This window comes from Malaya genurostris, chromosome 2, assembly GCF_030247185.1.
Source record: "Malaya genurostris strain Urasoe2022 chromosome 2, Malgen_1.1, whole genome shotgun sequence".
Taxonomy (NCBI): domain Eukaryota; kingdom Metazoa; phylum Arthropoda; class Insecta; order Diptera; family Culicidae; genus Malaya; species Malaya genurostris.
In genome coordinates this window covers 231,338,134-231,354,616 of record NC_080571.1, presented here as the reverse complement: position 1 = coordinate 231,354,616, position 16,483 = coordinate 231,338,134, and the positions used below count along the sequence as shown (strand labels likewise).

Genomic DNA, 16,483 nt, shown 5'->3' with positions numbered 1-16,483 from the left:
TCAAGCTCATCTAACATTAAGTCATTACAAATGAAATTTTCCGTCATTTGACAAATTAGGTCTTTATGAATTACATCGTATGAGGAATTAAGTCGCCTGCATTATTCAGAATTTTTTGGTGTGTAGGGTAAGGAAAAACTAAATTTCAACGATAAATTGTATTTTCGCTGAATATGCGTGCCTCAAGCTTCTTTTATGCGAGGTCTTCACTGAAAAAATCTGCATCCACCTCAGAGAATTTTATAGCTCTGCTCTAGCAATTTGGTGTGATCCAGTGCTAGAGCTGAAAGAAAATTATACTCGCGCTCTCATGATGCGTGGACACTTGATATAACAGTGGTGTATATGTGTGAAAGTGAAGAAGAGCTCTCGTAGATGTTATCAGTGCGAGGGGAGAAATTATACTTGCTCTTCGTCACACAGAGGAGATGGACATCTCTGCCAGACATTCTCGATAGCTTCGAAAAATATGATCCTCTTGATTGATCATGTTTATGTTATGACGTCCAATCTTCTAGGCCCACTTCATAAGACTTTGTTTTAAAACTTTTGATGCATTGAAAAGAGTGCTTTAGAAAATTTTATAAGGAAAAACAAAGGATCAACTCTTTTTTGGATGGGTTAGAATCTTGCCACTATGCTATGAAATTATTGGAGTATAAACGAGCCAACGGAGTGAGCCATAAGATATGAACCTATAAAATTCACCGAAACTTAACCTGAAGGTCTTTCGCCTCTTCAGGCCAGTAAAATTGTCTAACCCTTTTGGCGGTGTGGGAATCGAACCCTGGTGGGCTGCATGAAAGACATCGACTAATCCATCATGCTATACCCGTTCCCTATAATAGTTGGAAATCATGAAAATAAAAATTTTCAAATTTCCCAATACTATAAAACAGAACTGAAGTTAATGGAAACTATAGTAAAAACAACAAAAACAATGATAAAATTGTTTGTTTAGAATGTGATGGGTATGAAGGTGCAGGCATTTGGAATAGGATAGGTTATTGAATGAAAAAAAACTAAATTTTTCACTCCCAAAAAAAAACAAATAAAAACTGTATAATTTTAAAAATTCGTATAAACACTTGACACGACTGGGTTTATTTCCAATTTTTGTTTCATGTAGCTTTAACTATAAAACGAATAGAATGAATGTTTTTGCCGACCACTTGGAAATTTACGTCCGGACTGATTGAGTTTGTAATCTTTGTTCTACCAAACTGCGTAATAAAGCCGGCATTGTATGCTGAAAGTTCTGTACGGCTGTGCTATTTTGGGAGAATTCGATGACAAATGCCAAAAATGGTCTCCACGTCAATGGAAGTACATTCAAGGTCACCCAGATGATAGAAAATAGTCAATAAAACGACGTTCAGAAGAAAAAAATAGCCTGAAATGCAACTCACTTTCAACACGGTCGTAAAACGATTAGGAAAATTGATGATATCAACGCATTTCACGCCGCAGCAGACAAAAGATGAAGAAAAAAAAACTCCTCTATAAGCCTTCGTACATGTGTGCAGCAATCAAAATCTTCCGCTTCCTAAACATTAGCCAAACAGTAATAACCGAAACCAGCACGGAGCGGCGCCTGCGGCTGGCCGTCTTGAGGCACGTAGTTAACGGGAAAATTGTTTGGCGGGAGTTAGATTTATTTATGCTACAGATCCGCACTGGGCAATAAAACTGAACTGTACTTCCCAGTAAAAGGAGGCATCTTTCGGATTTCCGCACTAACCGATACTCTGCTTGACAAGGATACGACAGCCCCATCAGCAATCGAATCAGCAAAGTGAGAAAAAAAAATAAACGACAGCAAGTTAATGTGCTCGCTGGGGTGTGATTTGTTTGGGCTTCTCATGAATGTGTTTGCATTTCTCATCAAACGACTGCTCGCCGGGAATGATTGAAGATGTTTCAGCAGCGGAAATCTCGCACTATAATACAAAAAACTTCAACACACTCTTGAAGTATTTTTCCAGGCTCGGTGCGCTTGTTAGGACAACCGGAAACTCCAACAAAATTGAACCGGATGCCCGAACTTATTCGATTTGCATAAACAGATGAAACTGCTCTTGCCTTTGCTTTTCATGCTGCTGTTGAAGCCGAACGAATTTGTCATGCCCGAAATTCAGATTGAATGGTATCAACTGTCCAGATGTAAACGAATTGGGATGTTCTTAACCTGTTGCACTGGTGGATTGGACATGACATATCAGCATGTTTTGTGCAAAAGAGACAGTGCATTGTGTTATGCTCGAACTTGTATATTGGGCACCATTTGGTCGATAAATATCGATAAATATTTCAAATTGCAAAATTTATCTAAAAAAAATAATTGCTGAACTTAGGTTTCGTGATTCAAAAGTTGTCATTTTATGTACTAAAAAATCAATTCTTTCTGTGTGCCATTCAGAAGATGAAAAATGAGAAACGATTTGGGAAAAAAGTAAAACTTCGTACCTCGCTTGAACCTTAGTTAGTTTGATGTTGTGTGATTTGGAGAGGAAATCATTTATAAACTCCAAGGCCAAATCCACTGCTGGCCCGCAGCGTTCCAAATCGAAGGGTGAATCTGAAACAGCACAATAGTTAATCAATTCCAAGGATATGGCCAAGGATTCAAATCGCACAGCGCACGTAAAGGTCAATGGATTAACAATGTAAACGTAATGAGGGTAATCATGTTCCATACATTTGGCACTGTATGGCAATGACCGAAACTACCTGCTATCGAACAAACTCACCCAAATGCGATGCCATTAAGACTCCCACATTGAATGTGGTATAATTACCACCGCCATCCTCTTCATGTACTTCGATTCGATTCATACCGCCACCACCACCGGAACGTTTGTTGATTCTATCCCCGGAAGAAAGGCTGCTGCTCATCATGGCACTCAAATCGTCCTCTTCAAAGTAGGCTTCATCGGATCGCTCCCGAGCGGCTTCACTGAGATTGTTTAGCAGCATCGCCACGGTATGTTCTTCCGGAGTGGGGGCCGGTCGTCCTCGTACACCGTAGGATAGAACACAGTATTCGCACAGCACCAGTACGATGGAAACGCTCAGCGGTTTTCGATGCATTGTTAGTGCTTTGTTCTAATTTAGCAATAATCGGGTGTCACTTTCATTGTTGCTCGGATTACGGATAGTTTTTGCATGTGGCATGAGGTTGATTTCTAAGGATGAAGACAATACCAAGAAATTATGACCTGAGTTCAGAAGGGTCAGATCGAAGACTGAAACGATTAATGTTAACCGAGTCGGTTAGATTAATATTACAAGTCATGCAAACCACCTGTAAGCTGAGAAGCGGTAAATAATAATCCAAATATTTTTTCACTGTTTATTGTCAGAATATCAACCGCATGAAAAGCTCAGTAAAAATGAAAGAAATTCATCAAATTTTTTTATCGTCTTGTTTTTCTGTGATCCTAAGAACTGGAAGTAGCTGGGACGAAAGCGAAAAGAGTGAAAAAATATTCTTTTTAATGTATTCCGAGACTATGACCGAAACTTATCTCTCAGCCATAAAAAATTGGGTTGCGCTTTAGTTGCAATAAATATTTGCATAGCTTCAGAAGGAATTATAACACCCAAACATAAAGAGTTTGAGCAAGTATGGGTAAAATCAAAAATATCACGAGAAGAACACATTTTTGCTTCTGTATATTTTCCACCTGAAAATGCTAATAGAAATTCATTTGAACTATTTTTTCAAACTGTACAAACTATCACCTCAGAAAAGAATCCAGAAACAAAGTTTCACATTTATGGCGACTGTGACTTGTCGGTGAGAATGAAATCACAGGCTACGTACTACAAATCGGCTGACAATTTTTTTTCAATTACGTTAAAAAAAAATAAATAGAAGCAACTTTCTGTCACAAATGCATTATAAACATTAGGTTGTTAAAACTAATGATGAAATTTGTGATTTATTCTTATTTTTTCCGTGAAGTATATACTAGAGGTACCAAAAGTGATCGTGACCGTGGCTACTTCTCATTTATACCGGAATCTTCAATCGAAATTTCTATGAAACACTTTTCGAACGAAGATGTTTTGAATGCACTTAAGAACCAGGATCCATTAAAAGGTCATAGACTAGAAACAATTTTCTCAAAGTTTCAACCCTTTAACTGCCATATTGACGGAGCTAGGGTGGTTCCTCCGAAAAATTAAAAAAAAATCAGGTATGTTTAAGGCATTATGGTGAAGGTTAACAATTTTTTTAAAATTTTTGAAGATGTATTTCTCCCATTAAAAATACTTGAAAATTTTTAAACATATTTTTTCTCTCTTCCAATTTTTGTACCACCCCGGATTTTTCAGCAATAAAAATAATTTTTTTTTTGAGTGGTAGGTTTTCATATTTTTAAAAAATGTGGACGACCACAATATTTGATTTTTTCTGAAAAATAAATAACAGTCGACCATGCGTCCCCATCAAGTTCTGTGAGAAGTAAACGCATGGTGCTTTGTTCTAGTAGTTTATGCAACTCAAACGCGGCTTAGAAATCAAAGTAATGAAAAGGAGGAAATGAGTTTCAACCTTTGCATAATTTTCATTCCTTATTTCATTATTCTTTCATTACATCCATCAGCAACACGTGAAAAACTGAAACCCGCTCTAGTTCTTGACTGCCGTAACCGAATTTCATATGTGTGATACTCGCGACGTTCATATATTACTACCATTCATATATGAACCATATACCAGTAAGTTCTTGCTTCGTAGCTTTCTAGGTTGTACCCGAAGTATGATCGTGTATGTATTATGCAAAGGTTGAAACTTATTTCATCCTTTTCATTACTTTGATTTCTAAGCCTTGCGCTTGAGTTGCATTAACTACTAGAACAAAGCACCATGCGTTTTCTTCTTACAGAACTTGATGGGGACGCATGGTCGACTGTTCTCTATTTTACCTTTTATATAACTATAAAAAATAGGTATAGCATTCGCTGAAACTTTAGAAAAATTTTCCGTGGGCCGAAAGGCCGAGTGTCATACACCAATCGATTCAGCTCGACAAACTGAGCAAATGTCCGTGTGCGTGTGTGTGTGTGCGTGTGTGTGTGTGTGTGTGTGTGTGTGTGTGTGTGTGTGTGTGTGTGTGTGTGTGTGTGTGTGTGTGTGTGTGTGTGTGTGTGTGTGTGTGTGTGTGTGTGTGTGTGTGTGTGTGTGTGTGTGTGTGTTGGAAACTAAGCGGTCGAGATCTCAGAGATGGCTGGACCGATTTTGATCAAACTAGTCGCAAATGAAAGATCTCCCCGTCACTCTGAACGCTATTGAATGGTTTTGAGATCGGATGTTTACTTTTTGAGTTATACGAAGTTTGATGTTAAAATTTTCAGTTTTTTGACAGTATCTGTTACAATTGACCTTGAAAATAGAATATATTTTCAGTCTTCGATTTTGCACGGTAATACCTATCCAACAAGCCATAGATTGTTAAAATCCGTCCATTTTTAACGGAGATATCGAAATTTTTGTGTAAGCGACTTTTCCCCCTAATCCAGCAGTAGAAGTTTTGAGCGCTGTCTGGCAAAGAAATGCTTGGAGGCAACATAAAACACAATTTTTTATTCTGTTACACACATTTATTTCTAAGTACCGAAGAGACTATGTACAGCATGATATTTTGCCTCGGACCGATTTTAGCACGGTTCGTTTTTGGCAACATAATCGTTCGAATATGCCATATGTAAACCAGATGATGGCAGAATTTTTAAGTTGAAAGCAATTTCATGATTATATTGATCTAAACTACTTACAGCAATAAATGCTGGAAGAACATAACAGCCTTATACCATTCGAATCAGTTCGTCGAGATCAGAAAATGCGTGTGTGACAAATAATTTCACTCAATTTTTTTTGGAGATGACTCAATCGTTTTCTACAAACTCAGATTCATATGAAAAGTCGTAGACTCCCAAACAAGGTTCCTGAATTATGTTTGGTTTCGGAACTACAGGATGATATGTGAAAGGAAATTGAAACTGTGTAACTCATTTTTCTCGTAGATGGCTGAACCGATCTAAGATTCAGTACCTTAAATTACCCTAAACTCTAAAGTGGAAATTATTTCGACATATCATGGAATGTTTAATCGATTGTTACACTTTTAGATTCAAATTTGATCCGATTTGCAGTATCGACATTACAGAATAATGAGTATTAAAATCTCAAATTGCCACTTAAAACGAGGAACATTAGAATAATGTCATGAAAACTAAAACACCTAAGAATATTCATGCAAAAAACACATGCGGATTGATGAAAAAAGGTATCATCTCACTGCTAGGTGGATTAAGCTCGTTTTTTAGAAAAAAATCAAATATTGTGGTCGTCCACATTTTTTTAAAATATGAAAACCTACCACTTTAACATGTCCAAAAAAATTTATTTTGATTGCTGAAAAATGCGGGGTGGTACAAAAATTGGAAGAGGGAACAAATATGTTTCAAAATTTTCAAGTATTTTTCAATGGGAGAAATACATCTTCAAAAATTAAAAAAAAATTGTTAACCTTCACCATAATTCCTTAAACATACCTGATTTTTTTCAAATTTTTCGGAGGAACGGTTTCTTCAAAAATCAATAAAAAATAAAATCAATAGAACCACCCTAGCTCCGACAATATGGCAGTTAAAGGGTTGAAACTTTGAGAAATTTGTTTCTAGTCTATGATCTTTCGAATGTGCTATAACAATATGAATTCCCTTTGGGGACAGATTTCACATGCTTGTCCTGCTATAGCCTTCGAAGGTCATCGTACTTGGTGAAAATTTTTAAATCTGATGCTAAATCACACATTCGGAACTATCGTGGAGTTGCCATCATCTCGTTTATTCCCAAATTATTCGAAAATAATAAATTATTAATTAGGAATTTTTACAGCAGGTAGAATAATCTTATAACAAAATTTAACACGGCTTTTTCAAAGGCCGCTCGACTGTATCTAAATCTCTAGAATTTGTGACGTTCACTCTCAATGCAATGGATGATGGTAAACTTGTAGAAATATTATACACTAATTTCAGTAGAGCATTTGACCGCATTGACATACCGTTGCTACTATTAAAACTTCAAATAAATGGTGTGGACCCAAACTTTCTAAAATGGCTCAAATCATACCTCTCGAATCGTATTTTCTTGATCAATCCATGTCACTTCTGTTGTTCCACAAGGTTCACACTTAGGTCCTCTCCTTTTGATTTTGTATGTTAATGACAATTTCTTCTTACTTAAACATTTAAAAGTACTAATTTATGCAGACGACTTGAGGCACTATATGAAAATAAGAAACGGAATCAATGCAGAAATATTCCCGTACGAAATTGATTTATTTATCACATGGTACAGCAAAATTTTACTTGAGCTCAATGTAAAAACGTGAATAATCCACCTAGCAGTGACATGATACCTTTTTTTATCAATCCACATGTGTTTTTTTCATGAATATTCTTCGGTGTTTCAGTTCTTATGGCATTATTTCAATGACCGTCGTTTTAAACCATAATTTGAGATTTTAATCATTCATTACTCTGTAATGTCGAAACTGATAATCGAATCGAATATGAATCTGAAAGTGTGACAATCGATAGAGCATTCCATGATATGTCGAAGTAAGTTCCACTTTAGAGTTTACGATTATTTAAGCTAGTTCCAGAGCCGGTATTCAGGAACCAGCATAACCCAAACCGATTCGTATGGCCATATGACGAATAAATTGCAATAGTTTTGAGTTCAGCTTTAAAGCTTTTCGGGATTGTCATCTTCTATATCGGCTAGAATTTTAAAAGTTCATCATCCTGTAATTCCAGAATCGGAAGTCAGAATTGGATAAAATTTATTAATTGTGTCTTTGTCGATTTGGCTTTTTCTGAGAAAACGATAGAGCTTTGAGAAACGATTTGATACAGGAACCGGAATTCGAAAATCGGTGTAGCCGAAGTCTGCTAAATTCACCTGAGTAGCTCTATAGTGTACATTTGTTTCAAAATGTTTGAAAATAAGTGTAGACATCTTTGAGAAATCGTAGTGCGAAATAAATCCGATTCGAGAACTGAATACCACTAAAACTGAAATAAGTTTATTTGATTATCGACTATCCAAATCCCCGATAAACCTGATAAATGTGAAATAGACATTCTTCTACAAATCACCCTGTATCCCAGAAACCGGAAGTTGGATCTGACTGCACAGAACTGCTTTATAGGATCTTAAAACTTTTCATTTGAATCTTAGATGGTTCTTAGATTTCATTTGAATCTTAGATCGGTTCAGCCATCTACGAGAAAAATGAGTTACACAATTTTAATTTCGTTTCACATATCATCCTGTAGTTCCGGAACCAGAAGTCGGATCCAAACATAATTCAGAAAACTTGTTTAGGAGCATAGGAATTTTCATATGAATATAAGTTTGAAGAAAATGGTTGAGTCATCTCCGAGAAAATTGAGTGAAATTATTTGTCACACACGCATTTGCTGATCTCGCGAACCGATTCGAATGGTATATGGCTGTAAGTAGTTCAAAACAATATAATTATGGAATTGCTTTCAACTCGAAAATACTGCCATCATCTGGTTTAAATATTTCATAATCGAACGATTATGTTGCCAAAAACGAACCGTGCTAAAATCGGTCCGAAGCAAAATATCATGAAAAAGGATACTGTACACTGTCTTAGTGGTATTATTTTATTTGATTTTAGGGTAAATAACATTAACAATCCTATACACGAAAAAATGAATTTCACAGGTGACTTAATCCCTCATACGATGTAATTCATAAAGACCTAATTTGTCAAATGACGGAAAATCTCATTTGTAATGACTTAATGTTAGATGTGCTTGAATTTTATTGGTTTCGACTGTAACCTTCGTTCTTCTAGTAGGTACGACTGTATGAATTTAAATGCACCTTTTACCAGCCAAGCTGATGCATGCTTCTGTGGCTCGGACGATTAACAGACGTACTTGCGATTCAATGATTCTCGGTTCAAGTCGCGCGACGGTTGCTCTCAGTATTCTTTTTTTTAATTTCAATGAATTTCATGTATGCAGTTTTCGACACAATATTAAATGATCTTCCACGTAAATTTGCGTGAGCTGCGACGCTCCATTTATGTACATCTAATAAGATGTAAAATCACAGGGTTTTTCTTAAGCGTGTACTACGTCCGATGTTTTAGCGCCTGAGAACCCTCTGAGTATGTTCTAAGACTATGGAAATGCTGTTCCAATATAAAATAACTACTTAGTGTATTGTCCTTAGGGACTACACTGTGTCACAGCAAGAACTACAGGGTGATTTTTTAAGAGCTTGAGAACTTTTTTAAACAATAAAACGCATAAAATTTGCAAAATCTCATCGGTTCTTTATTTTAAACGTTAGATTGGTACATGACATTTACTTTTTGAAGATAATTTCATTTAAATGTTGACCGCGGCTGCGTCTTAGGTGGTCCATTCGGAAAGTCCGCTTTTTTATCGACAAATTTTGTTCAGCGATGAGGCTCATTTCTGGTTGAATGGCTACGTAAATAAGCAAAATTGCCGCATTTGGAGTGAAGAGCAACCAGAAGCCGTTCAAGAACTGCCCATGCATCCCGAAAAATGCACTGTTTGGTGTGGTTTGTACGCTGGTGGAATCATTGGACCGTATTTTTTCAAAGATGCTGTTGGACGCAACGTTACAGTGAATGGCGATCGCTATCGTTCGATGCTAACAAACTTTTTGTTGCCAAAAATGGAAGAACTGAACTTGGTTGACATGTGGTTTCAACAAGATGGCGCTACATGCCACACAGCTCGCGATTCTATGGCCATTTTGAGGGAAAACTTCGGAGAACAATTCATCTCAAGAAATGGACCGGTAAGTTGGCCACCAAGATCATGCGATTTGACGCCTTTAGACTATTTTTTGTGGGGCTACGTCAAGTCTAAAGTCTACAGAAATAAGCCAGTAACTATTCCAGCTTTGGAAGACAACATTTCCGAAGAAATTCGGGCTATTCCGGCCGAAATGCTCGAAAAAGTTGCCCAAAATTGGACTTTCCGAATGGACCACCTAAGACGCAGCCGCGGTCAACGTTTAAATGAAATTATCTTCAAAAAGTAAATGTCATGTACCAATCTAACGTTTAAAATAAAGAACCGATGAGATTTTGCAAATTTTATGCGTTTTATTGTTTAAAAAAGTTCTCAAGCTCTTAAAAAATCACCCTGTACAACGGCCAATGCCTTTTTTGTTTGTGGTTCAAACACACTTAAAAAGGCGGGTGGGTAATGTCAGAGACATAACTGGATGTCGTGAATACGAAAACAACGGACATGTTCCTTAACACTTCCGAATATCAATTAGTTGATCAATTGTATGATTTATGCAAGCATTTCCCTTTTTCACATTTTTCGCAAAAGAAGAAGCCTTCACTTGATCTCCATTACTGTGAATTTCACACAGCGAAAAGTGCACAAATCTAACCAAACTGTTCTTGATTTGCACTAAACTGAGGATAATTACTTTCGATTTGCGAACAACAAATCCTAATAGTTGCACTATTTATGTACCATTTAATTCCACTATTCACTGTCACGTTATTACATTATCACAAAGTCACTATACTTTAATGAAGTATAACAAAAGTTACAATACAGATACGCGTATTTCGGAATCTTATTTACATCCTTCTTCAGTGTACACAGTGTACACGATACACAGTGACAGTGAAATAGTGGAATTAAATGGTACATAAATAGTGCAACTATTGAATATATTCCGCTAACAGCTCCTAATAGTTCTTTAGAAAACTTTTAGCGCCATTAGAACGGCTGATTTTGTGTAATGCTCTCCACCGTTGTATTTTTCACCAATGCTAATGACTGGCAGCTGTGACGTAATCGTTCTTGTCGAAAGCGAAACTATTGGGCAGACGACACAAAAAACATCTGCTTGCAGTGGCGATAGAATCCAAACTGATTCAATTTTTGTTAAGAGGCTTGTTTTGACCAAATTTCGTTTGTAGCTTTTTCACTAATGGGCGGTCCTAACAGCTATAAAAATAGCCGCATACAGAATTTTATTGTTTATTATTTCATTTCATTTCATTTTTTTTGCATAATTTATTAAAATCAACTATCAATATCCTGTAGGGATTCGTTTCTAGCATTCAGAAGAACCAAATTGAGGAACTCACTACGATATTCACCACTTTTCGGAACATTTTTCTCGAACGATTTGTTGTACAGCAGCAAATATTTTGTTCTCTACCTCAGAACGCGTTCTGATTGGCTGGTGTTGACATGGGTCAAATGAGACAGGTTTTTCAATCGTGTACTATTGAAATACTTCAATGCTTTTGTTAAACCCGTTTAAGTTAATTTCGATTCTATTGGTAGTTAGATTATATAAATCCTTTCACAGATCACTGAGCTATGAGCTTTAAAAATACGAGCAAGGCTAACGCGCTTTCCGAGTATCAAACTCGTTAATACCAAACATTTCAGAAAAGTTTAATTTTGAATTATTTGAGATTATGTCACACAACTGATAATTTTATCATAAAATTGTGATCATATTTCCGATGGCGTGTAGCAAGAATTATGTTGATTCGTTAGATATAACAAGAGATATTCACGATCAAAAACTTATCACTCTCTCAGAGGGTAAATTTTGAAAAGGCACCCCATAGTAAAGTAAGTCGTATTCACGACAAAAAAAACCCTGTGATTTTACATCTTATTAGATACACATAAATGGAGCGTCGCAGCTCACTCAAATTTACGTGGTAGAACATTTAATATTGTGTCTAAAACTCCATACATGAAATTCATTGAAATAAAAAAAAGAATACTAAGAGCAACCGTCGCGCGCGACTTGAACCGAGAATCATTGGATCGCAAGTACATCTGTTAATCGACCGAGCCACAGAAACATACATCTGCTTGGCTGGTAAAAGGTGCATTTAAATTCATACAGTCGCACCTGCTAACAGAACGCATGTTACAGTCGAAACCAGTAAAATTCAAGCTCATCTAACATTAAGTTAACACAAATGAGATTTTCTGTCATTTGACAAATTAGGTCTTTATGAATTACATCGAATGAGGGATTAAGTCACCAGTAAAATTCACTAAATTTCTGTTTGAGCTGTTAGTAGAATATTCTCACTAATAGTACTGTTGTTGTACCGTTGAATTCCACTATATCACGTCATTACACTCTCACAAAGTCACTATTTTTCCGAAAGTGTATCAAACGTTATAATACAGATACGTATTTCGGAATGCTATTTGCATCCTTCTACAGTGTATCGGTTTTATAAGTTATAAACTTTGCAAATGACGCATTGAAAGTTGGCAAAATTAACACAGTCAATCAACTGGTATGTGCGATTATCGTTATTCATATGTGTGAACGTATGACAGCGGCGTCAGCTAAGGTTGTGGCGTATCTCGCGAATTATTTAAACTTTTAGTTTAAATTTGACAATCGAGTAGCTATTTTCACGTTGTCAAAAATAATCCAGCTGGATTATTTTTTGGCAGTTCGATAGTTATTTTCCGACACTGAAAAAATATATTCGGAAAACATCTATGAAATTTCTTCTATATTTTCATTCAAAGAAAATACCCAAATAAAAAGTTTCAATACATTTGAAAATAATGTAAGTTTTTTTAGAAGTTCTTCCTGCGTTCTCTGTATTGCAATTGTTCTAAGACTTGCTATTATTTTAATTCCTGTGAAATAACCAAACAATTTTCCATCCTTTAAACTCTGAGTTGAGTTATTGTTTTAGTTAAATTTAACTACTTGATAAAACCTACAAGGATTAGCCCCATGGGGTTCGAGCCATTGATGTGGAACAAGGCAACCAAAATATCTAATGATCTACAATCAAACAGTTCAATCAATAGTCACTAGATTAGATTGATCTTGATTAGGAACCAACACCGAACATTGTTTGTCTTGATTTGTATTTGTTTTATAGCCGACAAAACTACACCAATATCCCAAATGTATGCAATTATATCTTTGTACATACTTGCGATACGGATTTCAATATTTAAGCTTCTCTTCGGCAAGCTTGTGTTCAAGTTTTTATGCAAGCAGTTATTTTTATAGCATCAAGTTTCTACCATTCTGCGATTACGGTTGAAGCGATAAACTTTTTCTCATTATCAATCCAGTTCATCTTATATGAATTATAAAAATAATCCTAAGCACTCAAAATTTATCCTGGAAAAGTTGCACATTTCACAGGCGAAACGACATAAGATGGAATTTCGTCCGAGCTTTCATGACACAAGATCAGAGCATACCAATTAAAGCTTCAAATCGTTTTATGGCACTTTTTGTCTTGCTGTCTAGCAACAACCTACCTCTAGCATGCTACGCGTAGGACTGAAACGTTAGCTATAATTTCGCTTCTATTTATAGATACGCGTGCTTCCAACAGCTTCGCTGTGGCATCGATTGGTTAACCAGAGCGTTGCTTTCTCTTCGATATATCGCTTACTCCTTCGAAACTGTCGTCTATGGCAGGGAAATCCGATATGCCGGAGATTTTTATCAGACAAAATAGGACACTGCTCGCTACTAATCAAAATTTCAATCAGTTATGGTTGAAAATACGTGGCTTGATACATTCAAATCGAATCTTAAAAATATTTCCAATCAAATAATGAAATAATAATAATAATTGATACAAAATATACTGAGCTTTAAGTGTTTAAAACCTGATTACATTTCTACGTGTATTTTTCCTTGAGTTTCTGATTTGCACCCCTATATAGAAAATAAAGATGTGTTCCACATAAAAATAATGAAATTTTTCACAGCAGAAAAAAATATCGCGGTAGTCATGAACGTATTTGTTTATTCACACACGTGTAAACTAGCAAAATAAAAAAAAACAGTCTCTCAATGACGTTGTGATGATGTTCGCTAACAATTTTAATAGCTGTTTGAAATTATTACTCAAAAGTTCTGTTCACTCAAGTAAGTTCCACAGTTAGGCTGAAAACATTAACTCTCTTGTTGCTTGAAAAAAAACATGGAACTTTTGACAATCTGAAGATACAGAAAAAGTATGCGTGGAATTTTTAAAAACTTTGAAGTACAGTGCTTAGAAGTTCATTCGGTTGCACCGCGTACCACCCTTAAGTGTGGATAATTACTTGAAAATGAGCTGCTCAGAATGCTTCTCATGGATGTCGTGGGCCAAATCATTCCCATCCCAACTTTTGGTAAGTTGGCCACCTATTCATTACTTTCCAGTGCAAAACTGGCTGTTTTCAAATTTAATCAAATATTCCAAAAACGCTAAAAAAAACTTAATATGCTGTGCCAAGCTTAGAACAATATCGTGCTTTCAAAAACTTAGACATTTCCTTCTTGATTGAAATAACTGCCCGATAATAGAATTTCTAAAGCCACATAATTTTGTTTCATAGTCTCAAGTGCGTTATTATGCATAACACTTCCAACAATCGCAGACCATTTGCATGCTACCCATAAATGCAATGAATATACAATGTTATTGCTGAGCAAACAGTCTTTTCACTTGACATCACATCAGACAGTGTATTATATTTCATCTTACCAAGAACATGATACCATTCATTTATCTATGCAAGCTTTGACAAATATCATCACATTAACCTATGGATTGATGGCTTAGACGATGTGATAGTTTAAAATGCAAAACTCAAGAGCTACAATCCAAAAGTGGAAATTTGACTTTTTGTATCCACTGACTATGTTTCCGTGCACAAACGTAGTAATATAATTCTGCGATCCTACGGACACTAATAATTTTCCCTTTGCTCGGACGTGAAATGTGCAAAAAGCGAAACAGAAAAACATCATTCCAATGCAGCATCCTCGTCGTTATAAACGGTACATTTAACAGACACTGATTTCAATTACAATAGCTCTGCAATTTTCCGCTTCACAAAAATATTGCACTCGTCGACTGCTTTCACAAATCTTCTTCTACCCCAGTATTATTCATTATGTACGGCTACAAGCAATTTTCATTTGATCTGTTTCATCCCACAACCACTTGTTGCTGTGGATCATTGAGGCACAAGACGGAGAAAACTTTTCCATCTAGCTGGCCAATGCTGAACCATGTTGTACATTCATTTGCTCATTCCACAATCTTGTATGTTTTGCCACCTGAGCACATTCCATCCTGCGGTTTTACCTCCAACATATCCGTAGTGTTCAAAAATAACAAAGACATGCATTAATCCTTATTGCTGCACCTGTCCTCTCCCGATTGAAGCAAAGACAGACACGCCGGACAATCAGTCAGCAGGTCTTGCCCCCTCGGGACACTTCACTGTAGACAGACGGAGATGTTGACCGCCCGATTAGAGTACCACACGTGAACGAGTATGTCTGCGATAATAATACCCTAGGTGTGGTATGACCACAGTACAGCTACTTTATTATCCTTGTGAGTATCACTCCGTCATAAATCCAGTGCTCTTTCACGGGCACTGTCGGTATCTGTTACCGGCTAGGCGCGACAACTTTTAAAGCATCTTAAAGCTCACACTAACTTTCAAGCACTAATGAAATCACAGTCAACAGTTGACACCGAACCTGTTTGTTCCAATCCGATGAGTTGGTTGCAGATCCTGTCAGTTGTTCAAACTGTCCGGTCCGGTCACCCAAACCTGTATGTATTTCACTTTACCTTTCACTCTTGCCGACCGGTTTTTTTCCCGTTCGAATCACGCACGATGACAACCCACGAAAGACTGACACCTCCTGCGACCACTGGCTTTCTTTTATAGCTGCCACCTACACGATCCGGCCGTTGAATGTTTACAGCGGGGTGTCCCCGGGGAAATGCGTTGATGTTGAAACGATGGCAGTAAAAGTGGCGCGCTCGAAAGGATATACTGTTTTGACTTTGTCTGATTCGCGCCACACGAGGATCGAACCGTTACAGACAGACGGACAGAACGCAACCATCGTCATTCGGCAACACGGTGGTTCACTAAGGACAGACAGTCAGCTCAATCACCGTGCTTTTCCGTTGTCCATAGTTCAAAGGAGCAGCTTGGTAAATAGTGTTTCGTGTTTACGAAAAGTTTATTGTGTTGCAACTGAAAATGTTTAATTAATGATGCCATGGTTCGGGTTCATATTATTTCTTGGCAGATGTGTTGAAGAACGCGAAGACAGGATTCATTGTGAGTATGGGATGGCGTCGAAATCTGAAGCGAGCTTAAGGGGTTATATCCCTTCCAACTAGAAAAAAGAAGCTCATTTCATTTGATTATTCGAGGAAGAGTAAGAATGATTTAATTTCAATGAATTTAAAAGCATTGGGAATGGTCCGCTTGGCATAAGGTCATTTAGTATAATACCGTTCATAATAACGTTGGGAAAAATGGTCATTTGGCATAATGGTCATTTGACATAACGGTATTACGCATAACGTCATTT

General features: G+C 36.7%; 1 protein-coding gene across 3 annotated transcripts in view; it reads right to left on the bottom strand.

Moving 5' to 3' along the window:
- The window catches only part of LOC131428059 (atrial natriuretic peptide receptor 1), a 41,243-nt gene extending 25,459 nt beyond the window's left edge, over positions 1-15,784 (bottom strand). For 2 of the 3 annotated variants that reach the window (XM_058591699.1, XM_058591701.1), the window contains exons 1-3: positions 15,632-15,777; positions 2,751-3,185; positions 2,467-2,578 (exon numbers count right to left, since the gene is read on the bottom strand). In XM_058591699.1, the coding sequence (XP_058447682.1) occupies positions 2,467-2,578; positions 2,751-3,090 (452 nt within the window). In that variant the 5' untranslated portion in view covers positions 3,091-3,185; positions 15,632-15,777. Of the gene's footprint in view, positions 1-2,466; positions 2,579-2,750; positions 3,186-15,631 lie in introns of all 3 variants that reach the window. The other variant, XM_058591700.1, reaches the window with a different exon arrangement.
- Between the last annotated feature and the right edge of the window lie 699 nt (positions 15,785-16,483).